The 22934-nt window shown below is 38.3% G+C and overlaps 1 protein-coding gene across 1 annotated transcript in view; it reads right to left on the bottom strand.

The window, feature by feature from the left end:
• DKK2 (dickkopf Wnt signaling pathway inhibitor 2) overlaps window positions 1-22454 on the bottom strand; it is a 100713-nt gene extending 78259 nt beyond the window's left edge. The window contains exon 1 of the mRNA XM_016214509.2: window positions 21786-22454. Within this exon, the coding sequence (XP_016069995.2) occupies window positions 21786-22007 (222 nt within the window). The 5' untranslated portion in view covers window positions 22008-22454. The remainder of the gene's footprint in view (window positions 1-21785) is intronic.
• Window positions 22455-22934: the final 480 nt, after the last annotated feature.

The raw sequence follows: 22934 nt of genomic DNA, 5'->3' as shown, positions 1-22934 counted from the left end.
TGCAAGGAAAATGGTAAAATGTGTAAAGGGAAAAGCACCATGTATGAGGCAAAGATAAGTGCTCTTGTAAGTCAGGGGCTTCTAAGTCATGTTAAGGCAGTTAGAGTTCATCTTAAAAGAGAGAGACAACATCACATTTGCAATTTTGGAAGCTCACTCCAGTCACAATGTAGAAGAGCAAAGGAAAGAGGTCAAAGTTCCTTTAGTGCTTCATACACAAAACAATACCTTACACACACACACACACACACACGCAAAGTGAACCTTCTCTAGACCTCAAATTATTTATTTAGTGCCTAATTAGGCTAATATCTGTTTCCAAGTAAAATAAAACTATTTAATAGTAGTAATAAGACAGGTGGGTTTCCTAGACTTGATATTTTACTACGCAGAAACTTTCAAAAGTATGTAGAAATATGAAGACCAATAATAGAAATATCAAATCACTAGCCTACGATCAGGAATATTTGATTACTTGTAATGCCATTTCATAAACTGCCAAATAAGAGAATTTTCTATTTGCAAATCTGATCAATAAATGAAAACAAATATGAACATCAAAGTTTATCAAAGTAGAACTAGGTACATCTTCTCGACAACTGAAATGCTTTTATATACTTACATTTTTAATATGAAGAATTATAGATTATCTTCTAAAGGATCAGCTGAAAAAAGCTGGATGTCTATTGTCCTCGAGCATTAAAAAAATCTCACTTTTATGTGAAATCTAATGAACAAAATAAGCTGACAAATATAATAGAAGCAGAGATATTGAAGCATGCAACAGACTGACATGTAGCAGAGGGAAAGGGGGAGGGGGAGATATTAACCAAAGAATTTATGTGCATATATGCATAGCCCATGGACACAGTGTGGTGAAGGCCTAGGGAGAGGGCCCAGGAGGGTGGGAGGAGGTCAATGGGGGGAAAGGGGGACACCTGCAAAACTTTCAACAATAAAGATAAATTAGATAAATTAGAATCTAAAAACAAATCCCCTTACTTTCACAACTAGAGAATGATAACATGCCCTTCCTTGACTAATGCTCATTCAGTAATGTTTTGAGGACTAAAGAATTCAAAAATAAAATAAAAATAGTGCAATTTAAAAGTAATATTGCAGTTGAGGAAGGGCCTGGTTTAACCTTCATTGGCAAGAATCAGAATGACTGAGAGTCAGGAGACAGTGTGGGCTTGGAAACAAGTATAAGAGAATCAAAGCTTGTTTTGTGTTTATAAAATACTATTACAAACAAAAAGCTGAAAAAGCCATATGAGGGTTAGAAATCTGCAAATGGGACAGTAGAAGAGAGAAGAGGAGTTCTTATTTTAAATATATATATTAATTATTGCACAAATCTGGTAGGAGTTTGCAGCTGGAAGGGGTAGAGCAAAGAGAAAATAAAATTTTATTTCAGAATAAATTTATGAAATCATGCTTCAACAAGGGAATTGCAGCTGGGGGGAGGGCAAAGGAGCAGCAATGTTTTTCAAGTAAGTCACTTGAATAAAATATGTGAACGCTTACTTTGACACAGCAATAGAAGAGACATTCTTGAATAGGTATCAAAGTAGAGTAAGGCATTTTGTTACCCAAAACGCAATTTTTGGCTCCTTGACTGACAGAGATTTTTCTTTAAATGAGTACTTACTAACCAGTTTCTAAATCTCTGTAATTCTGTGGGAATTCTTCTGGAATGACAGGGAATAAGAATTTGGCCCCAGGTGATGGTTCCTCAGTTCCTCAAATTTGTATTTCAAAAGATTTTATTTTCCTCTAAGGATTCTCAAACATTTTACCATCTGTGAAGTTTACAATCACTTTACAGATCAAGCTGCTTTCTACACTAAAAACAAGCAAAAAAACAAAATAAAACAAAACAAAAACACCAAAAAAACACCCCAAAACCTGTTTTCTTTCATTTTCATGATTGTATTTACCTACAATTAGGCTGCCTTCCCACAAAGTTAGGAAAGGAGGAACAATATGATGTCCTTACTCAGTCTGTGCTTTGAGTTAGATTACTAGTCATGATTCTTGGTTAAAAACCCATCAACTTAAAACTATAAAATGTCCAGTGATTTCCTTTAAAATGATAGTTTAACCCTTTATTAAGCTAATCAGGAGAGTAGGTAGGCAATAAAGAAAGATAATACTTTTATTGCTATTTTCTAAATTGAAATAATCTACTAGGTACACTTTTGTGCTTTCGCACAATCTTTCACTGTCATAAATTCAAGTTAAATCCAATGTTTAACTTCAGCGTCCATTCTAAGAGAGGGCAGGGGCATTTCTCTTTCCTCTGTATTCCCAGTTCCAGAAAGATACTTATCCTGTAGAAGTTTCTCAATAAATATTGCTTAAGAGAAAAATATGGGATTCAACCTTAGTAAGAGGCTTTAAGTCTGAGAAACTAGACCCTTACATTAAAATGAATGGGTCAAGTTGGCTTCCTACTTCTCCTGGTAGGTTCTGAAATTCCTGAACCTTTTTTATTTACTTTGCTCCTAAGCACAGGAAGACAAAGACCAACAATTTAATGCATAAGAAAGTGGTTTTCAGCGTTGAGCCTAAGGAGCCTATTAAAATCTTAAAAAACTATTGAGAGCACCAAAAAGCTGTTGTCTGTGTTGTATCTATCCATAATAAACTTATTAGAAGTTAAAGCTTTTAAAAAAGTAATATTTATTAGCTTATTTAAAAAATAGCAATAACCCATTATAAGTTTATGAAAGATAACTAAACAGAAGAAAAATGTAGTGAGGAGTATGGCATTATTTTACATTTTTGAAAATCTCTTGAATGTGTGACTTAGTAGAAGACAACTGGATTCTCTTAACTGTTTCTGCATTTAATTTCTTGCAGTATGTTATTTTTGTTGAAATAGATAAAGAAAATCTGATTTCATACAAACATGTAGTTGGAAAGGGGAGGAGTATCTTAATAGCTTTTTCATATAATTGTGAATATTTCTCTTTGATTACTGTACCAAAACTTGACAAATGGTAGTTTCTTAAAGGTTAGTTGCCATATGAAATTTGAAACCATATCTATGAATCTTTCATACTCTATTACATTAAAGTCCTTTGGTCTACTTTACATTATAAATTTGCAACTTTATCCATCGACTATTTAGAAAATGTTGCTTCCTAAAGTTATACAGACTTTGAAAACTCAAATCTCACTGTGGCAACAAATATGAAATGTTTTCCTTGAAGTAACAGATACACTTTGTTTATTTCTGAGAAAATACTTGGTAAATCCTAAGTCTGAATAACCACAGCTTGTTTTTTGGCCATTCTTTTAGGTAAAATTAATAAATAAAATAAAAGATGTTACTGAAAAAAAATGTTTTAAGTACATTTTCTAAAGTCTGAGTTCCACTTTTAAATAATTCTCCCTAATACTCTTGTCAACTTATGACCTCTAAAAGTTACTTTTAAAGTGATAATGCTTTTCAGAGGATGTGTTCATAGGTACTCCCATCTCTCTTGACTCTCATCTGCAGTTATCCCACCTGAATGGAAGATCCTCAAAGATTCTCAAATCTCTCCTTCAATCTTTTATTTCTAAAAATCTTAAAATGTATTTGATACACGCAAAATGTATTTAAATATTTGTAAGTTATCAAGAACAACTGTGAACCCACCATCGAACCGAAGAATTACAACAATATTAATAATTTGCCTCTATTTAGTATACCTCCCACCAAATTTGAGAGTATCCTCAATATTATTTATACATTTTTTCTTTTTGCCAGTAACCATTACATTTCAAAGCTTCATTCATGCTCACTTCTAGCTATAGTTCATTTATTTATTTCCATTTTTCCATAACTCTCCATTGTATTAATCTACCATAATTTATATATGCATTTTATTGTTGATGACCTGTTTTTTGATATTACCAACAGTGCTTCTATACCCCTTTTTATACATATCTTCTGACACACATGAACAAGGAGCGGAATTTTTTTCATAGGAGCGGAATTGCTATGTCATAGAATGTATGAATGTTCAGAATTACAAGATATTTTCCAGTGGTAGTAATGATTCCACTCCCATGAATAATAAAGTAAAGTTCTACATATCCTCCTACACAGTTGGTATTATCAATTTCTTAATTTTTGATCATCCAATGTGTATACAATGAAAGGTCAATATCTTTGTTTGCATTATTTTTACTACGAGTAAGTTTGAGGATCTATTCAAATATTCATTGGCCACCTTATTACCCTTCTGTCAAATGAATGTTTGTGTGTTTTTCCCATTTTTTATTAGATTACCCCCCTCTAATTCCTTTTTAATTTATAGGAATTTGTTAAATATTCTAGACAATAATCTATAATCACACAGATTTCAGATGGCTACATGTGCTCACACATTTCCCAGTTAATGGACTGTTTTCTACTTTCTTTATAGTGTCGTTGGTAGGCCAGTATTTTTACCTTTTTTCAAATTTATCTCTTTTCTTTTCATTTTGGCTAGTGCCTTGCTTAAAAATTCCTTCTTATCCAAGGTTTTAAAAATATTTACTATACTTTCTTCTAAATATTTTATATTTTTTTCTTTTTATGTATAAGCACTGATCCATTTGGAATTGATTTTTGTATATAGGAAGGTAGTGTTACAATATCAAATTTTTGTATATGGATACTCAACTTTTCCAGCATAAGTTTTTAAATAGTTCCTCTTTCTTTTAATGACCTATGTTTTAATCTATATGTAGGTTTTCTAGTCTGTTTCATTGGTTAATTTGTCAATATCACAGTATCAATTAATATAGCTTTGTATTTTCAGTCTCTCTTAAGACACAAATATCAAGTCCTGTAAATGGAATTAGAAAATAACCTGAAATTTAGCCCAAAGGAGATACTTTTAGTTGCTAAAATGAAATAGGATTTCCCTCAAATGTTTATGTACCTGTGTGACAGATAAATCATATTGGTTATATGAGTAACATTAAAACAGAAAAATTTAATACTCATGATAAAAATTGGGACTTTAATTAATGATGTGATAACAATATCATGACACCTCTTGTGTAACAGCATTTCCACTAACCTTTAACAATAAATAAAGTTTGCCCTTCCAAAGAGTCAAATAGAGCAAAGTTATTTGAAAGTCTGAGTTTGAGGAGCTGTCACATCTCAGTATTAAGATATAAGTATCTAAGGCCATTAGAGAGTGCCATAGTCAGTCTAAAAACTCATTCTTCTTATCTGCTTAACATCCACTGTTAGCGATATGTGCACCATAACAGAAAAACTAAAAAAAAAACCAAAAAATAAATAAATAAATTTTAAAAAAACCAACATTTGGAAGGTATCAAGAAAACACAGCTAATAAGCTAATATATGGTGTTTGATGTTGTTTAGTCACTAAAGAAAATCATTGAGGAATCCAGCTTACTAACAAAGAACAGGATTTACAAAGTGTTTTTGTTTTTATAGTGTATGACACTTGAGTAATTTTTCCTGCCCTGGCAATAGCAGACTTGATGATTGAATTGGTTCCCAGAATACTAATTTTTTTAATGTTCTAAATGTATACAGATAAACACCTCCTAAACTATAAAATAAATATGTTTCTCATATTTATATGAAGTTATTTTCTTAGGAGCATCTGTGCCACCCTGTCCATATCTTGTTCAATCTTATTTAAGTTCATAAGTCATTTTTTCTGTGAGCTATTACCTCATACCTTTGAAGAGATGCCTGTTTTGGTCTATGGATATGTCTTAAAGATAAGGCTAAGGGGCTCTCCTGGTGAGCTGAATGTGAATCTGAGAGAAAAAAAAAGTTATTGATGAATCCAAGGCTGTTGGTTGAGCAATTAGAAAAATGGATTTATCATCAAGTGAGATAAGGAAATCCATGTGACAGCATGTTTGGAAAAGGGAAAAAACGGAATCTCGATATGGTCTACAAAAAATATCTATTAGTGGAAATATTAGGTTGGCATTTGAATATATTATTTTAAAGTTCAAGGAAGAGGTTTTGCCTTGAGGTATAAATAAATAGGGGAGTCATTCTCTACAGTGGCATTTAAAGCCACAAGACCATTAAATCACTACGGGAATAACGACAGATGGGAAGGATTAAACAGCATACTGATACCAGACGGCTTTCTTTGCTCAAGAAATAATAAATTAGTATGTCATGATTTATTCTAAGAAAACCTGTGTTATTTCTTGGGTATATCTATTTCCCTCAGTACTTAATTTTATAACCTGCTTTGTAATGTAGCCCAGAATCAATATCAAACTCATCATTCTAGGGAATAAATTCTTCACTCTTATGAAAATCAGAATATATTTCCCATACTATATTTTTCCTTTTAGATTAGTGACAATGGCTGAATTATCTTAACGGTGGGATAAGATCACTTCTGGGTGATACAATTTTAGTTCCCTCTTGAGCTGAGTAATTATGTCTCCTCGTCTAAAGGCAGAGCCAATCAATTGTGTACAGGACAATTATGTGAAGATGACTTGCTTTTAATAAATGAGATAATTTTCAAAATCACGATGTGAAAGAGAGAGAATCAGAGACAGCACAAGAACACAATCTAAACCCCCAAACTGTGATACCATCTACTTCTCTCATTATTTCCACCAATGTTTTTCCTACCTAGCCGTATTTCATTATAAGCAGTTGCTAGAGGCAGCTGTTACTAAGATGGGAAGGAATGGGAAAAATTTTAAATATTGTTTCCTTAAGAAAAATAAAACTTCAAAACATCTGGGCTCTGCACTGAGAAGTATTCTTGGTGAGACGGAAATGATTATGTAAAAGACTATGCAGAAGAAACGGCAACTGAATTTCCTCTTTGCTGCCTACATTTGAAATCTCCTTTTACTTTTACAGTAGCTTTTGTCAGATGCAATGAAAAGTTGAATGAATTGGCCTAGTTTTCCCAATTTTTAAATCCTTGAAGGTTAAGGATTTAACTGTGGTTGCCCAATAGTTGCCAATGAGTAGAAAAGCCACCCAATTTATGTTCAGTTTTGAGCTTTGTTTGTGTATTACAGCATCATTTTCCCCATCAGAGGGACTTTCTCACCCTTCTGAGAAGTACCCAAAATTCAGGGAGGTGAAGGGAGGAAACATGAATGACAAAAGATAATAAAAAAGAGGAAATCTAAACCAAAAAGTTGGCCCAGACTCTTAGGACAAACCCTATGCTCTGGGTCCGAGCTAAATATGAGTTAGAGGGTTATGTTATCGCCTGAGTCGGAGCTGTTGTTAGGCCCGTATATCTGTTGTCACTGGAAAAAACAGCAACGCCAAGTCACACTTCCCAGTGGAGGAAAGTGTGGTGTCAGAATTACAAGAGGGTCCAAATCAGGACACCTGTGTGCCAGATAGGCCCAGCTGCGCATGTGGGTTGGCCAGTGCTGCAGGACACCATCTGCTCAGCACATGAAGTGCCAGTTTCTTTGCCGAAGATGGGTTTGAAGAATGGGATTCTTTAAAGAGAAAGTTCACAGCTCAGCTGTGACATCCTTAGCCTTCCTCATATTTTAAAATAAACAATTTTCGGAAGAGGGGATTAAAAGCTTATGTTTGAGAGATGACAAGGAGGGTATATTGCGAGTCCAGAAGAATTGCCTCAGAAGTCCGCCTTCAGATCTGCATTTGGCTTTTCATTCTGGTGACTGATGAAGTATGACTATAACTCTCAGAAAATTCCAGGTGTTAAGCATGTGCACATTCCAAAAATGCTCTATGTTCCTGTCGCTGGGTTTGCAATTATCAGACCAACAAGGGAATATCTCTCTTCCTTACTCTTTCTAAAACATCAGGAGACATTTGGCCCACACCTCGACTCCCTAATCATTTATGAAAACCTGGTCAGAGCAAACATGGTGAACAATCCAGAAGCTATTAAACAATTAGTATCAATTGCCTTTGTCTCCCTGCACTAAAACTGACATCTAGAAGAGTATGATCTAACACTCATTTCTTTGCAGAGTTGGGGGATGAATGTCCCACAAACTATCTTTAAGTCCTTGTTTAGCAATGTTACCTTTTAGTAATGATCATCTACTTAAAATGTTTATTTCTGTTCCTTTAATGTGTAATTGCAGTTACTCCCCTTGAAGATTACGGCGATTTTGGTTTACTCATCAGACATAAGAAGACAAGGACTTTGACAGTGTTTCTACTTCATAGGCACAGTTCTACAAAGTTGTTAAACTCTTATAATAAAACCCCAGGATGGCGGAAACAATTTTATTCGCTTTTTTTAGATTGGTAAGCAAATGAAAAGAAAACTTATACTTTATAGTATACGTATAGTTACAATATCATCCTGAAAATGCAGTAACTATAACATAGCAATAGTTTGACAAGTCACGTTCAATAGGTCCCAGTTGACCAAGGTGAGAATATTCACCTTACTTCCCTTGGACCAAGAACTCATAATCCTAATTAATTCAAGAATGTAGACCTACTTGAGAAATTGCTCACAATTCAGATTAAATGCCACTGATCATTTTTCTTTCTCAGTTCATACAAGGCCTGCTCCACTAAAACATGCTTATCTTTCTCTGTGTAATTGAAAATATACTGTACAAGGAATGGAGTAAATAAAAAAATAGCCAGACAAATTTGCTGAACTAGTTGCATACAGAGTTGTGTCAGTCTTCAGTCTCGGTGATATCCCTCCACTTTACTTTTTTTTGTTTAAAAAAAGTTAGTTTTATTCTTCCACCCACCACCCTCTGTCTTGAGCAACCACCAGTTTGTTCTCTGTATCTATAAGCTTGTTGTTTGTTTATATGTTTGTTTTTTCAAGATTCCACATATAAGAAAGATCACATGGTATTTGCCTATCTGACTTATTTCACTTAGCATAATGCCACTGAGGCCTATCTATCCATGTTGTTGCAGATGGCAACATATCAAGTTGTTTATCACAACTTCTTTATCCATTCATTCATTGGTGAACATTTAGGTTGTTTTCATATCTTGGCTATTGTAAATAATGCTGCAATGAACATGTGGGCACATAATACCTGTTTGAGTAGTTTTTTTTGTTTGTTTGTTTTTTAAATATATCTTTGTTGATTTCAGAGAGAGGAAGGGAAAGGGAGAGAGAGAGAGTTGAAACATCAACTGGGGGTCAAGGTCGCAACCCGGACATGTGCCCTGAGCAGAAATCGAACTGTGATCTCCTGGATCCTAGGTCGATGCTCAACCACTGAGCCATGCCCAGCCAGGCAAATAGTGATTTTATTTTCTCATAATACATACTCAGAAGTAGAATTGCTGGATCATATGGTAGTTCTATCCTTCAGTATTGAGGAACCTCAATACTGTTTTCTATAATGGCTGTACCAATTTACATTCCCACCAATAGTACACAAAAATTTCCTTATCTCCACAGCCTCACTAACGCTTGTTATTTCTTGTCTTTTTTATAGTAACCATTCTAACAGGTGTGAGGTGATATCTCAGTTTGGTTTTGATTTGCATCCCCCTGATGATTAATGATTTTCAGCATATTTTCATGTACCTGTTGGCCATTTGTATGATGACCCAATGACCTGATGACCATATGAATCTCATTCACTTTCACAAATTAAAAAAAAAAAATCAAGTGTTTTTCCCCATTTAACTCAGAAAGGCAAAACTATTCAACATTAAAACCATAATCAAATAACTCTAAGTGTGAAGCTGAGCCATCATGGGACCACTGATACCAAATGCTGAACTAACTCTTATTGAATATGGTAATAATGCATCTCCTTTCTAGCATCTCCTTTCTTGCCTGTCTGCTTCCCTCAAACATTCACTGTGTTTTGCACATGATAGAAGCTCATAGGGTATTGAGAATATTAAGTGAGATAACACAAAGTTCTTGACATAAAGTGGGCTCTGAAAGACTGTCAGTTATCCTATTTTCTAGAAGCAATACACTATATATATTGCTCAGTATCCTAGCACACTAATGCTGGCTGTAAGTTATTGGTTGGAATGTACTGAAAATGTACAGTAATACCATGTTCAATATCAGACTGTATTATCCATGAATGGGCAATGACTGATTGGGAGGTTGGCCTATTAACCCTGCTTGATTTTGTGTTTAAGTCACAAGTAGCTATCAGTTGTGCCCTTCTTTTCCTTCCCATACATCTTATGGAATACACCTGCAGAATATCATTTCTTCAAATCCTTATATTAAATCTCATTTTGATTGCTGAATCTTCATTAAGTTTGCAATTCTTAAATCTGATAGCATGAATTTGAAATTGTTAATTTGTCTGTTGCTTTGGTCACTCTGTCTTGATTCCCTAAAGTATTTTAAATAGTCCTTGAAATTTCAGAACATTCTGGTCTCAACCATCAGAGCATTCTTTCCAGTTAGTCTCTAACTCTCTTAAGAAGTGGACTTCTTAAAAAAACAGAATTACTGGTGAGATTAGGTTACACTCTTCTTTAGTGATATTTACTAAGAACCAGAAGTATATTTTTGGTCTTAATTTTTAAGTGCCAGGCCATCAAGTATAATTGTCCTTTTGTGTTGAAAGCTTGTGTTTTCTAACAAGAAATTACAGTACACACTCCAATCCAATTTGTAATCAATCACAGGGATGGCTATGGCATAAGACCTGAGTGTTCGTCACTTGCGTTTTAACAATGAGAACCAACACAGAGAGACTAAAATTCAGTTACAGTGTGTTGCAGCTGGTGTGGCCAAGACTCCTTGGAAATCTAATTTCAAGATTTTTCTTGTTAAAAAGCTATTTCCTTCTGAAAAGTGTTGGGAAGATAGCAGTAAGGCAAATAGGCAAGCAAGGAAATTTATAAGAATTTCCAGAGAGCATTCTGGAAGCATTGTATTAATTTGAACAACTGCAAAAACATTTTTACTGAGTTAAGCAATTTGGCTTTTACTCTGAAATTTTAATTAGATATGTTTGCATTAAAAAAAATAAACTTTGACATATCTTTTTTTTTGGCCTCAGTTCATGAATTTATCTAATAAGTGGCACTTAAAAAAAATATGTCACCAAGCTAGTCTCTATGGAACTAAATTGTTCCTGTCTCCTTTTTCAGGAAGAGAGTGGGTTCTGGGTGGGGAACTTACTGCTGGCTTGTACTCATTAATTGCTTCCTGAACACCACGATTCTCTGAGAAATAGCAACCATATCATGTAAATTTTGACCAGGTTCCTCTAATGGAGAAGACTTCATTACAAAATAATATTACACACATTTTATTTCAGTGTTAAGACTATAAATCCAACAGGGTTTTCCATCTTAAAGCCCTCATCACTATTGAAGGGTTTATAACTGTAACCTCGATAGTGATTTCGTGAGTGAGAAAATCTTTGGAAACTTTTTGGAATTGTTTCCTGAACTATGTCACTTTTTTTTTTTTTTTTTATCTTCACCTTCTGTAGGGTATTTGGCTTATGGAAACAACACAAAACCACTCAGAGCCAAGTATTTTGAATATGGTATGTTAATATGTATAACATTGTTTATGGTCATAAAGTTCTGGCTTAAAATAAACAAACATACAATCTACTTCTGAAATTAGTTTCAAAAAAGGCCTAGATGACAAAATCCAAGAATGAGTTGTCTGTAGTGACTAATTTTGAAAAATAATGTTAGAGTTTGTTTTAAAAAACCTGTGGCATCATTTTAAACTTGCACCTTTATCAAATTTCTTTCTTTGATATATGTCAGCACACATTCTATCCGTCCACTTTACCTTAGTAAGAACTTGTCCACTTCACTTAACACCCTTCCTGCCAATCCATCCTGAGGTCACCAGGCTCCTACCCTCCTGCTGGTGCAACTTTGTCATTTCTCATTAGACTTCTAATTCCTTGTAAATCTACCTCTTCTCACTAATGTTCCTTGAGTGTGTTATAAATGATGAAATTAGGAGCAGACTTCCTCAGGGAACAGTGGAGCTTTTACAAAGGAAAAAAATTAAAAATTTAATTTAATTTCTTCTAAAATATTTGGAAAAGGCAGACAGCACCTCTTTACACTATTAGCATAATTTCTTGGACAAACAGACCTTTTCTTGACTGTTTATGGAGATAGCCTTATTCTCCCAGTTAGTTTGACTCTCCAACAAGGGAACCAGAGTCTAATCCATGAAGAGCGACAAAAAAAAAACAACTAGATCAGCTCAGCTGGTATGGCTTCGGGATTGATCGCCTACCCATGAATCAGAGGTTATGGTTCGATTCCCCGTCAGGGCACATGCCCAGTAGGGAGCATGCAGGAGGCAGCCAATTAATGAACTCTCGTCATTGATATTCTTATCCCTCTCTCCCTCTCCCTTCCTCTCTCTCTGAAATCAATAAAAACACATTAAAAAATAACTAGATCACATTTTCTATTAATCGGATGGTTTTTTTAAACAGAGAGTGATCTCCAGCTTTGTTATATTTATGCTTTGCTTACAGCAGAAAGCAGAATGTTCTCACTCTTACCATAATTAAAATTAAGATGACTAGTTAACTGAGAGATGTAATATGAGTGTTCATCCTTAGAAATCTTTATAAAAAGGAAAATTCATCAAATTCCTGGCCCTAATGTGGTACTGGAAATGGGAGCATGAACTGGACAATTTCTAGGTGCGTCTTTGAGCCTTAAAATTCTAACTGGATTCCGCAAGACTACATTTGTTTCTATAGCTACATAGACCAAGGACCCAACATATGTCTAATAAATGTTATTTTTACCGTGATCATACCATACACCTAAGAAGCAAGTAAACAATGAGCAGGTTGACTGACTTACCTGAGGAATTTAATCACATATGAATTGGGAAACACCAATAACAAGTCTCTTGCTGGTTTCTCTGGCCTCCAGTTTATCTGAGGGGCAGCAGAGCACAGTGATTGAGGCACAGACTCAAGAAAGACTGCTTGGCTTTACATCCCAATTATCTTGTGTGGCATTTATCTTGTGTGTTGAGAAATTTAGATTTCATGCTCTGGAAATGTATACAGAATGGAGAAAAGCCTGATCAGATTTTTACTTTAGAAAGCTCACATTTGATGAAGTGTGAGAGATGGTTTGAAAAAGCACTGAGCTATTATAACAGTGCAATAGTCTATCGGGAAACGATAATATCTGAGTAAAAGAAATGGCATTTGGGATGACAAGAAAGCAACAGAAGAGATTAAAATTAATGAAGGAATCCTATAAATTAGAGAAATACTAAAGACTTGGTTGCCTGACTCCTGACAATTTGAAGTTAGAGATAAAAGTCTTAATTTATGATATGAAGATTTTTTTTGTATGTTTGTTTCTGGAAAAACTTCTAAAATATTTGAGCAGGCAAAGGGGCTCAGGAGTTTAATCAAGCTAAAGCTAGATATTTGCATATGTGAAATGATTCCAAAGAAGGAAATAATATCAGCAAAGAAGAGAAAATGAAACAGACAGAAAAGGGGACTGAGGAGAGAATGTGGAAAATGCCCACAGAGAAAATGGTGAATGAAATCGAGAGAAATGAGCCATAGAGGAAAAGAGAAATATGTAATATTATAGAAAGAAAGGGATATGTAAGGCATAAAGGACAGACAACAGGCTACAAAGTACAGAGGGCGTTTACTGAAAAAAAAAGACTAGATTTCAAGAGACAAATTAGCAAAATGCCTGTTGAGCCAAATTTCAAAGGGTTAAGATGAAGTAAAGCTAGGAAGAGCAAGCGAAGAATATTATTTGAATGTGAGCCGTCATTTCAATTGGTTTTAAATAACAACTTTTCCCCATCCCCACATTTGGATGAAGTTTCTTCAGTTCATTATTAGATAGAAACACTTATTGGCAACCAGTTTGTTTCCAATATGCGAAATGTATTGCACACTTCTATGAGATGACTTTCACTCTCAATTTACTATTGTTAAAATATTTCCAAATTACCTGAATCATAACAAATTCAAATAAAACAACAACAAAAAAGAAAGTGAAGGGAATGAAGGGGGAATAATGAGCCCGGCATTTCTGAGTCCTGCCAGCAGGACAGCTGACACTCAGAGGGGACCGGACACCCTCCGTTCTCAGCAAGCTCCCGGGCCCGCACCGCGCAGCGTGGACAGCCTGCCCTCGCAGAGGCGACCTCACTTTGGAGAATATCAAGTTAATGCTGTTGGCAGTGGACGCGAGCATGTTCTTCGATTCTGTTGGTTCCTGTGCTTAGATAACTAATATTGCAGTGGTTGTGAGGACTCCACGTATCGTGATCATATGTGTAATGCCTGGTGTACTCTTGCTTCTGTGTAGTTTCACCAATTACTCAGTTATGTACCATTTTGCTCAGTTTTTTACAAGACAACAGCGAATTAATACCCCTCTTAGTGTTAGCATGCAATACAAGAAATGGCATAGCGTGTGCGTGTGTGTGTGTGTGTTTTGTCTTGTTTTATTCTGTTTTACAATTCTCAGCCTTAGTGTCATTGAGGTCATTCGTTTCCTCCATGTACAGGGCATGTGTTAGTTTAGTTGCCCCTTGCCAGCGTGGTGGGTAGTGAAAGCAGCCCCTTTCTATTTTGTTCACGAGCACTTGACCTCACTTATTTCTGTGATGGCAGCAGCAATAAAGATATTCAGCACTAACGTGCACTTTCCTCTTCCTCCTCGTTGCCCAGAAAGAGAAGTATTATTATTATTGTTGCTATTGTTATTGTTATGTTATTCCACAGATTTCAAAATAAAAAGAATCAGAATTAAGTGACTTTTTCAAAGACATTAGCCTAGGGAGTGGTGAGCAGGAACGTAGAGCCTGCTAGGAAACCGAAGGGCCGTAGGGCTACTACAGACCGTCTGAAGGACAGCTTGGACGGTCAGAGCAGGGAGAAAGCAGCTGCAGGCTCTAAACCTAGACAGCCTTCCCGTCTGATCAGGGTGAGCGGGGTGTCAGCTGAGCCAACTTCGAGCCGCTGTAGGGAGGCCATACAGAAGGCCCCAGCCTGTCGCTGTCAGTGGGTGCATGGTGGCACTCAGATGCAGGGAGACAGGACAGGGAGTGTGTGGTGGTTGCCATGAGAAAAGAAGAGAAATAGAATCTATCCAATAACATTCTCTTCTACTTGGGCAACACTATAATTTATCGGACAGAGTAGAGAAAGAAAGGGTGTGTGTGTGTGTGTGTGTGTGTGTGTGTGTGTGTATTTGCCTTGATGACAGTGAAGAATTCTTGGCAGGGAGGCAAGGAAAGGCAGAGACGAAGATGGTGAAGGGCTCTGGTGCCTGCCTTTGTGTCCATGAAGTGCTAACATCCAGTGGCTGCTCGGAGTAGCAGCAGTTGGCAGCACGAGAGGGCCTGGGTTTTGCTGTGGTTTTTAATGAACCTACATTTATACCCATGTCATTAGAAAACATAAGACGGAAGAATAAAATAAAGGGTCCGCTTTCCTCTTAAATCCAGAATAGCCTTAGCAAACTGCAGCAACATAGCCTGGTACTTGAGGATGCAGGCTCTCACATTCTTTTGCATAGGTTTTTATTTTGGCTTTTTTCACTTGCTGCTGTGTGATTTGCACAAATTGCATAACCTCCCTGTGCCTCAGGAGAATTATTGTTTTAGCATTTATAAAATATTCCACCACTTATAGAAATAAGGATGATACTAGGACTTGCTTCAAAACTGCGGAGAGATCAAGAGTTAATTTAAATAAAGTGTCTAGAGCAGTGGCTGGCCCAGAGGAAATAATCAATAAACGGAACCTCTTACTATAGTGCAATGTGTGCTATAATCCTTTGCAAGCCAGTTTAAGGAAATAATACTCGGAAAATTACTCTTTTCTTCCAGTCCCCAGAAGAAAACACATTTTCATTCCACACGATAGAGCATTATACAGAGAATTAATATCTTTTGGAAAACATTTGGTTAGGACCACCCCTTGAGGAAGTCACTCTCCTTCATTGTGATGCTTTGATTTATTTTGCCACTTAGTGTACTTATTCACTCATTGCTTTTATTTGTTTTACATGGAGTGGGGCAGTTAAAGTGTTGTATTATTATGAAATACATAAATTTAAGCTATTCTGTGTACCAAATTATAATACATAAATAGAATCAACCAATTAAATTAGACACTGTAATGTGTTTAAAAGGTGGTCTGATGCACATTTGTTTATTTTATTTCACTATGGAAGAGAGATAAGTAACTTTTTAAAAAATTTATTACTTTTGTGTTTTGCTGGATTTATTCCTACATTTATTATTTGGAGCACACAGATCATTCTAAACTAGTATTAAGATTCCCCCAAATATAATCTGTTAATAGATTCAGTGGTTGTAGAATAAATGTTAGACTAATAATTCTGTTTTTAGAGCTACATAAACAAATCACTTGAGTTAAAATACAGCCATTTACATCTGATATTGAAGTCCCCCTGCCTGAACGGTTTCTCCATTTACCATTACAAAGTCCAGGACTGACGGGATCAGCTCTCCTTACAAACTTCTGAGTAGATGCTGGCAATATTCATGGCCTTCATTCCTTAATTTGACCTGAAGGGGTGGGCAGTGACCCAAAGTTCTTAGCATGCAAGACCCATTGGGAAGTCACTATTTCAAATATTTGGATGGTGACTTTTCTTCCTGTGGACAGATGTTTCTATCAAAAAAATCTCCCATATTTTACATCAGTTGACCTCTTTGTGTGGGAGACTGATTTATATTTGCCTTAAGAAATCCAACAATCAGACAAAATGTGCTGTTCTTCATTAGTTCCTAGCAAGAGTGGGCAGCAGAGGAAGAGAAAGTTAACTTCTGATGGCCTTAAATAGTAATACTAAATTTTTGTTTTTCATTCCATATTCAATTTTTCTATGCAAGCTTAAAGCAATTCTATGCCATGCAGAAGTCCATCTATTAAGTAGTATGAATTTTGTTTCCTTTTGGGTTTGCTTCAGAATTTTTTTAAATGACTCAGTGGGAGACAGAGGCAGACACAAAATCGCCTAAATCTTTTCAATCATCGGATAAATAACTAGGAGCAGCTTTATCTGCTTTTTTGTAGATGAGGGCAAGTGACTAGAGGTATCAGGAAGTAAAATGCCTTTCAGGGGCCATCAGGGAGTCACACACAGAAATAAAATTGTAATTCATTTTGATGTTACATCAATACCAAGAAGTAAACTCAGAAGAGACTCAGTCGAAAATGGTAAATATACTGAGCATTATAAAAGGCCTCTATAATTTAATAGCTTATTTTAATGCACATTTAAAGTGATTGTTCAGAGAAAAGAAAAGAAAGTGGGAATATTCTCATAGAACAGAATGCATCAGTTACCTTTCTATTATATTGCTTTCTCTACTTTAAAATAACGGTAAGATTTGAAACATCCTGCGAAGTATTTGTATCAGAGGGGAGCACTAAAGAAGACTATGGTAGGGTCGAAGTCACAGCTGGAGTGAGTTTAAGTAACCGTGTCCCTTGCTCTCTCTAGTCTAGCACAAAAATAAAATGATGGATGCTCATACTTAGATTATCATTAAAATACTTTTCTTGCTATTCATGAGGTAACCTTCCACTTGCATCCACTATCATCAATTCTCTATTATCTGCAGTGAAAGGAAAGGAACCTTAGTGTAGATTGTTTCAAAATCTTTATATTTTGGAAGATTTGAAAAATGATTTGTTTTCCGGATTTCGTGTAATGTCAGTTGATATCCAGGTATTTACTCTCCAGCAAGGGGAAGTTGGGCTGGGGTTAAAAAAAAAAATCATGGATAATTTCAGAAAGTGAGGAGATCACCTATAGAAAACAGAGTGTAGAGTTATTTCAGCAAGAGATTTTGTGCGTGATTGTGCGTGCAAATAGAATATTTTTATTAAAGAAAATGCAGCATATAAATAGTAATGCTTTCTAATCAACTCCCTCAAGCTTCTGTTTCAATGTATTTCAAACATTCTTTTTTCACAACATAACTTCATCCAAACCACTGTCCTCCAAATGTCCAAGTTATATTAGAAAATCATGAAATCTGAAAACGTTAAATCAGTTTCAGATTCTTTTTAGAGGCGCATGTCAGGAAGTTGACCTATCTTAAAAATGTAATTATTTCCCATAGCTTTATTTATAATATTTTTAAATATTTTAAAATTCTATAGCATTTCATTCAAATTAATTACTCTGCTTGTCTCAAAAGGAAAAGGCAAGGAGTAGACACTAAAAGAAGCAATTACCAACACAAATCCGAAAGTCTTTTCATTCCCGAAAACATATCATCGTGCATCGCAAAGGTAAAATCATTTTATAAATTGCTCTTTAAAAAAATGTGTCTTTAAGAAAGCCTGTAAAGTTGACACCTCAAACTCCAGAAGTGATGTTGAGCAACAGTGTACTTAATCAGAATATATTTATCTGTATGATAGTAAAGATTTTGTTTAAAATTACCTTTGATTTAGAAAATTTGCAATAATTTCTTTAGAAATTGAAGTATATAAGTAAAATATTGACGCACATATATGTTAGTAACAGCTCTACAACCTAATTTATCCCATATATATATATATATATATATATATACATTCACTACATCTTAAAACTCATTAGCAATAGATGCAAACAAAAAGCCAAATTAAAATATTAATGTGAAAAACTCAGCAAAAACATTTTTACCACTTCTGTACCAATTCCCTGAATATTTCTACATTCAATTTTCTATGTCAGTTTCCATCATAACTCATGACCGTTCCTTTGAAAGCAAACCTTACGAATGAGAATTGTAACACCCCTGGAACACAGTGCGTTTTCTCTGAGCCCCCTACCTCGTTTGTTTCTGAAATTCAAAGGCACGTTTTCAAGGACTGATTTACAAATAACCCACCTTGCCTATAACAATTGGCATTCCTACAAATAAGAACGGTTACTTCATATGAAATCAATCTACAGTGAATCAAGAAAACCTTGGGACACACTTAGTCTCATTTTCACTTTTGGAGATTAATAAATTATTAGATTTGTTTGATAGTTTCTTCTGCAATGGCAATCAAAATTTTATTTTAATTCTCTATCCTGAAAGTGTATCAGAAAAAAACTAAGTAGATGATTTTCACTGCAGAATAGAAGCCCAAAGAGGAAGTGTCTAATAAGCCTACTTGAAGGTCATCCTACAGCTCCTTGTTCCTGTACCTCTGAAATTCATGTATTTCAACAGCATCAGTCAAGGATGAGGGAAAAGGCAGAGAACAGAATTTACTAGGCCTCAGGGTGACCCTACATAATTTAGCTAATTTGATCAGTTGGCACTTCACTTCCAGTCTTCTCAACCATTCATATTTTTCTATTATGATGAATAAAAATTCAGCTTAGCTACATTTCAGTTTCAGAGTTTTTCTTTGTAAAAAGAAGTACATCTTCCCTTTTGAATAATCTTTCCTAATTGTCATTCCATGATTGAAAATAAGAGTATTAAGGATTTTGGTGACCACGTAACTAATGGAATAAAGAAAATAAAGAAACTCATAAATTTTCAAAGACTCCTCTTCCTACTTCAAAGAGAAGAGATTTTTCTATTTATTTCTTGACAACAGTATTTTAGATCACCCGCTAAACAACTGAGCAGCCAGAATATACAAAAGATAATCCTCGCATTTCCCAGCTATCTTCCTGCAATTCAACTCAGTGTTTTATTTTATGTTACCATTATCTCTGATATGTTACAATTTTCTCACAAACCCAACCATAGATTTTAAGGATCTAACATTGCAGTTAAATAAATATAATAAAATATATTTTATAGTACCACTAAGTTATGGAGAGCATCTGAGTAATTCAACTCAAAGAATTCAACTCACTTTTAGAATAAATAAATAAATCTTCAGTTTAATAAAGACGTTCAAACAGAGTTGAGCAGGTACTTGGAGAGATAGCAATATAAACAGACATTTTATGAGTATTTACGTACAAATATACTATCAAAACATAAAGGATAAGCTGGGTTCTAGGGTGCACCCCTCAGTCTAGTCCATGTAACCCCATGGCCAGTACTGACATACTGGCCATTTGACTGAGGAACATCAGGTGTTGGGGTTCAGTGGTGACAGACACAGAAAGTCCTCTACAGAAACATACAGGTGTGCATGGAACCTCAAAACACATTGGACCCCTTCTTCTGTCCTCGGCTGAACTAAACATTAGGCTCTTTTCAGCAACTGATAAGGTGGGACTTGAAAGTCGGTTCCCTTAGAGATACGTCTGATGATTTGGATTGAGAGCGTCCTTTCTTTGCAACCTTGGTCCCATCTCACGATGGACTTCTAAGAAAACGTTAGGTTCGTTCTGATTGAAAATGTCAGGGCGTTTCTGAAGGACGAGAACAGGATCGTGGTCATGTATGTGTGGAGATAAGTGACATGCGTGATAAAGTGCAAAGGATATGTATGCGTGCCGTGTAAGCGTATGCATATGTATAGTTCATTTCCCTTGAGACCTTTAAGAAAATCCTGTGATTGCAGACCTTGTATTCCTTCGAGGGGATAGCTGAAACGCTTGACATTTCAAAGCCCAGGAGGCCTCCTGGAACTGCTAAACCAGCAAAACTGCCCCGTGAGAGGGCAGTAGGGGGGCCAAGTGCGGGCCAGGTCTTCCCTGGCTCCCATCCGGGTTTGGCCCTAGCTGTTACCCTTCACCCCGCCGCTGGCGCTGAGGTCAAGGGCAGCGGAGGGCACCGAGAGCGCAGAGAGCGCCTGCAGTTGGTTCCTTTGCTGAAACAAGGAAACTCGGGTATGTGGGGCAATGAACCGCCTTCATGGGTTGACAGCTGTGCTGTGCCAAGTGCCAGTGCTGTCTGGCGAACTGGCTTTCGGTTTGGGCTTCCTACAAAAGGAGCGGAAGGAGGAGCTGTCGTGGTTCCCGGTGCCCACAGGGCCCCCTCTCCTGGCTGCTGCGCGCCGGCCGCCGCTGGGGCCGAGTGCGCGCGCGCCTGCCTTTGTGTGTGTCTGTTTGTGTAACTGTTTACACGTGACTGTCAATCTGTCTGTCTGCGAGACAGAGGCAGACGTGGAGACGCCCACGGAAAGTTCCCTCTAGCAGAGAAATGCCCCCGGGGCTTTCCTTGCTCCATCGCCGGCACCCCGTCGACCGCGCGTACGATGCAGCCCCGTCCCTGCGTTATTTTGCTCCCTCCCGGATGATTTATTTACAGTTCTCCAGGAGTGAGACCTGGGAGCCTATCGAAGCTTTCTGCCTGTGACCTTCTTTGAAGAAGACAAAGTGGTTGGAAGGAAAGGAAAACCTGTAAGTGGGTAAGCACCCAGCACCTCCAGATTGTGAAATGTAAGGATGAGCCCAGGACCAGACTCGGACTCTTGGGACTGGAATCCCGCTCGTTCTGCCACTTAAACTAGCTGTAAGCCTTGGCCAAAGAACTGCTATCCCGTGCCTCAGTTTCTCCACTTGCTGAATAGAGACAGTAACAGAGCCCGGCTCATAGAGTGTGGAAATTGAATACATGTAAAACGCTTAGAACACTGCCAGTGGCTACGGGTTAGATACTAGCATCATCCTCAGCATCGCCGAGTTAAATTGCCGCTTTCCCCACCCCTGCGTACGCACTTAGATCGCTGCACATGCCCGAGCCCCAAAGCAAAGGTGAGACGGGACCCTACCCCGCCGGCTCCACACCCTCCGCGCTCGCAGACCTGCTCTGGGATCCCCTCCCCAGCTGTCGTGTGCGCCCCACCTGCGAGCGCACTGGGAAGTTCAAGGGGCGCAAAGGCGAACGAAGCTCTCGGGAGCGCTGGTCCCTCCCTCTCCTGGTTTGAAGAGTATATTGGGGGTGTTTTCCTACCTGCCCCAGGTTTTTGCCCTTCTTACTGCCGCCGAAAGCCAGTCCTTGGTATGTGCCCGCAGATCGATTGGAGGCCTGTAAAGGCGTCTCCCCGCCCAGAGAGGACTTGATGGAGTTGAGTTTGGCCCGCGAACCGCCGAGCTGTGAGCTCTCCACCATCAGCACCGCGGCCAGGAGAAGCAGACAGCGGGACGAGTCCTTGCCCCGCATCAAAGCGGCCATCTCCCGGCGAGGGGTCCCCGGGGAGGCGCAGAGCCCGAGGGATGCTGATGCGAGGGGAGGGAGGACCCCAACAGGCGGGCCACTCGCTCGGGGCGCGGAGGCTCGAAGACGCTGCTCCCCAAACCCCACTTGGCTTCGGGAGGGGGTGGGGCAAGCACCTGTGAACTCAGTCTCGCGCCTCACACCAGGAGCGCGCGCTACCCAAGCAAGACCCACTTCTCCACCAGCGCAGGAAGTTGTGCAGTGACTGGAAGCCGAGGCGAGGCGCCTTCCCGCCGAGGAGGCGTGCCCCGAGGTGCCAGAAGACTCAGCCCCGCCGGCCGCCGCTTCCGCTGCGCCGCGCCCCGCACCTCCGTGGCCCCGCCGGGATCCCCGCGCTCCAGCCTTCCTCTTAGCTGCTCGACGTCGGCACCAGTGCCTTCTCCTTCGGCCTCCGACGCTTTTCTCTCCTCTTTTCCTTGCCTACCCTTTACGCCTCACACTCTGCAGGACTCAAGTCTTCCTTTTCTCTGCGAGCCCGCGCTCTCCTGGGAGATCGGGAACCGCCCCCGGAGCGGACGCCGGAGGTCCGGGGCCAGCCGAGGTCCCCGCCCCGCCCCGAGCGCGCGCGGACGGTCGCCGGGAGCGTCTTTCCCTGGTTCACACCAGCGGCCGAGCGCCGCCGGGGGTGCGGCCGCGATGCTGCGGAGCCGTCGCGCGCTCCGCCGGGCCTCCCGCTCCGCGTCTGCTCTCTCGCCGCCGCCCCCTTTGCTTTTTATAGCTTCACATAGTGGTTTTCTTCCTCCGCCCCCAATTCAAGAGTGACAAAGAGTGAAAACGCTTTTCTCACCCCCCGTGTTCCCGCCCCCCTCCTCTCCTTCCCCCTGCGGCTTCCCCGCCAGCCCCCCTCTCTCTCCCCCCTCCCATCTCCCTCCCCCTACAATGGAG

Source organism: Miniopterus natalensis, chromosome 1, assembly GCF_054644295.1.
Source record: "Miniopterus natalensis isolate mMinNat1 chromosome 1, mMinNat1.hap1, whole genome shotgun sequence".
NCBI lineage: Eukaryota > Metazoa > Chordata > Mammalia > Chiroptera > Miniopteridae > Miniopterus > Miniopterus natalensis.
This window is presented reverse-complemented; position numbering and strand designations above follow the sequence as displayed.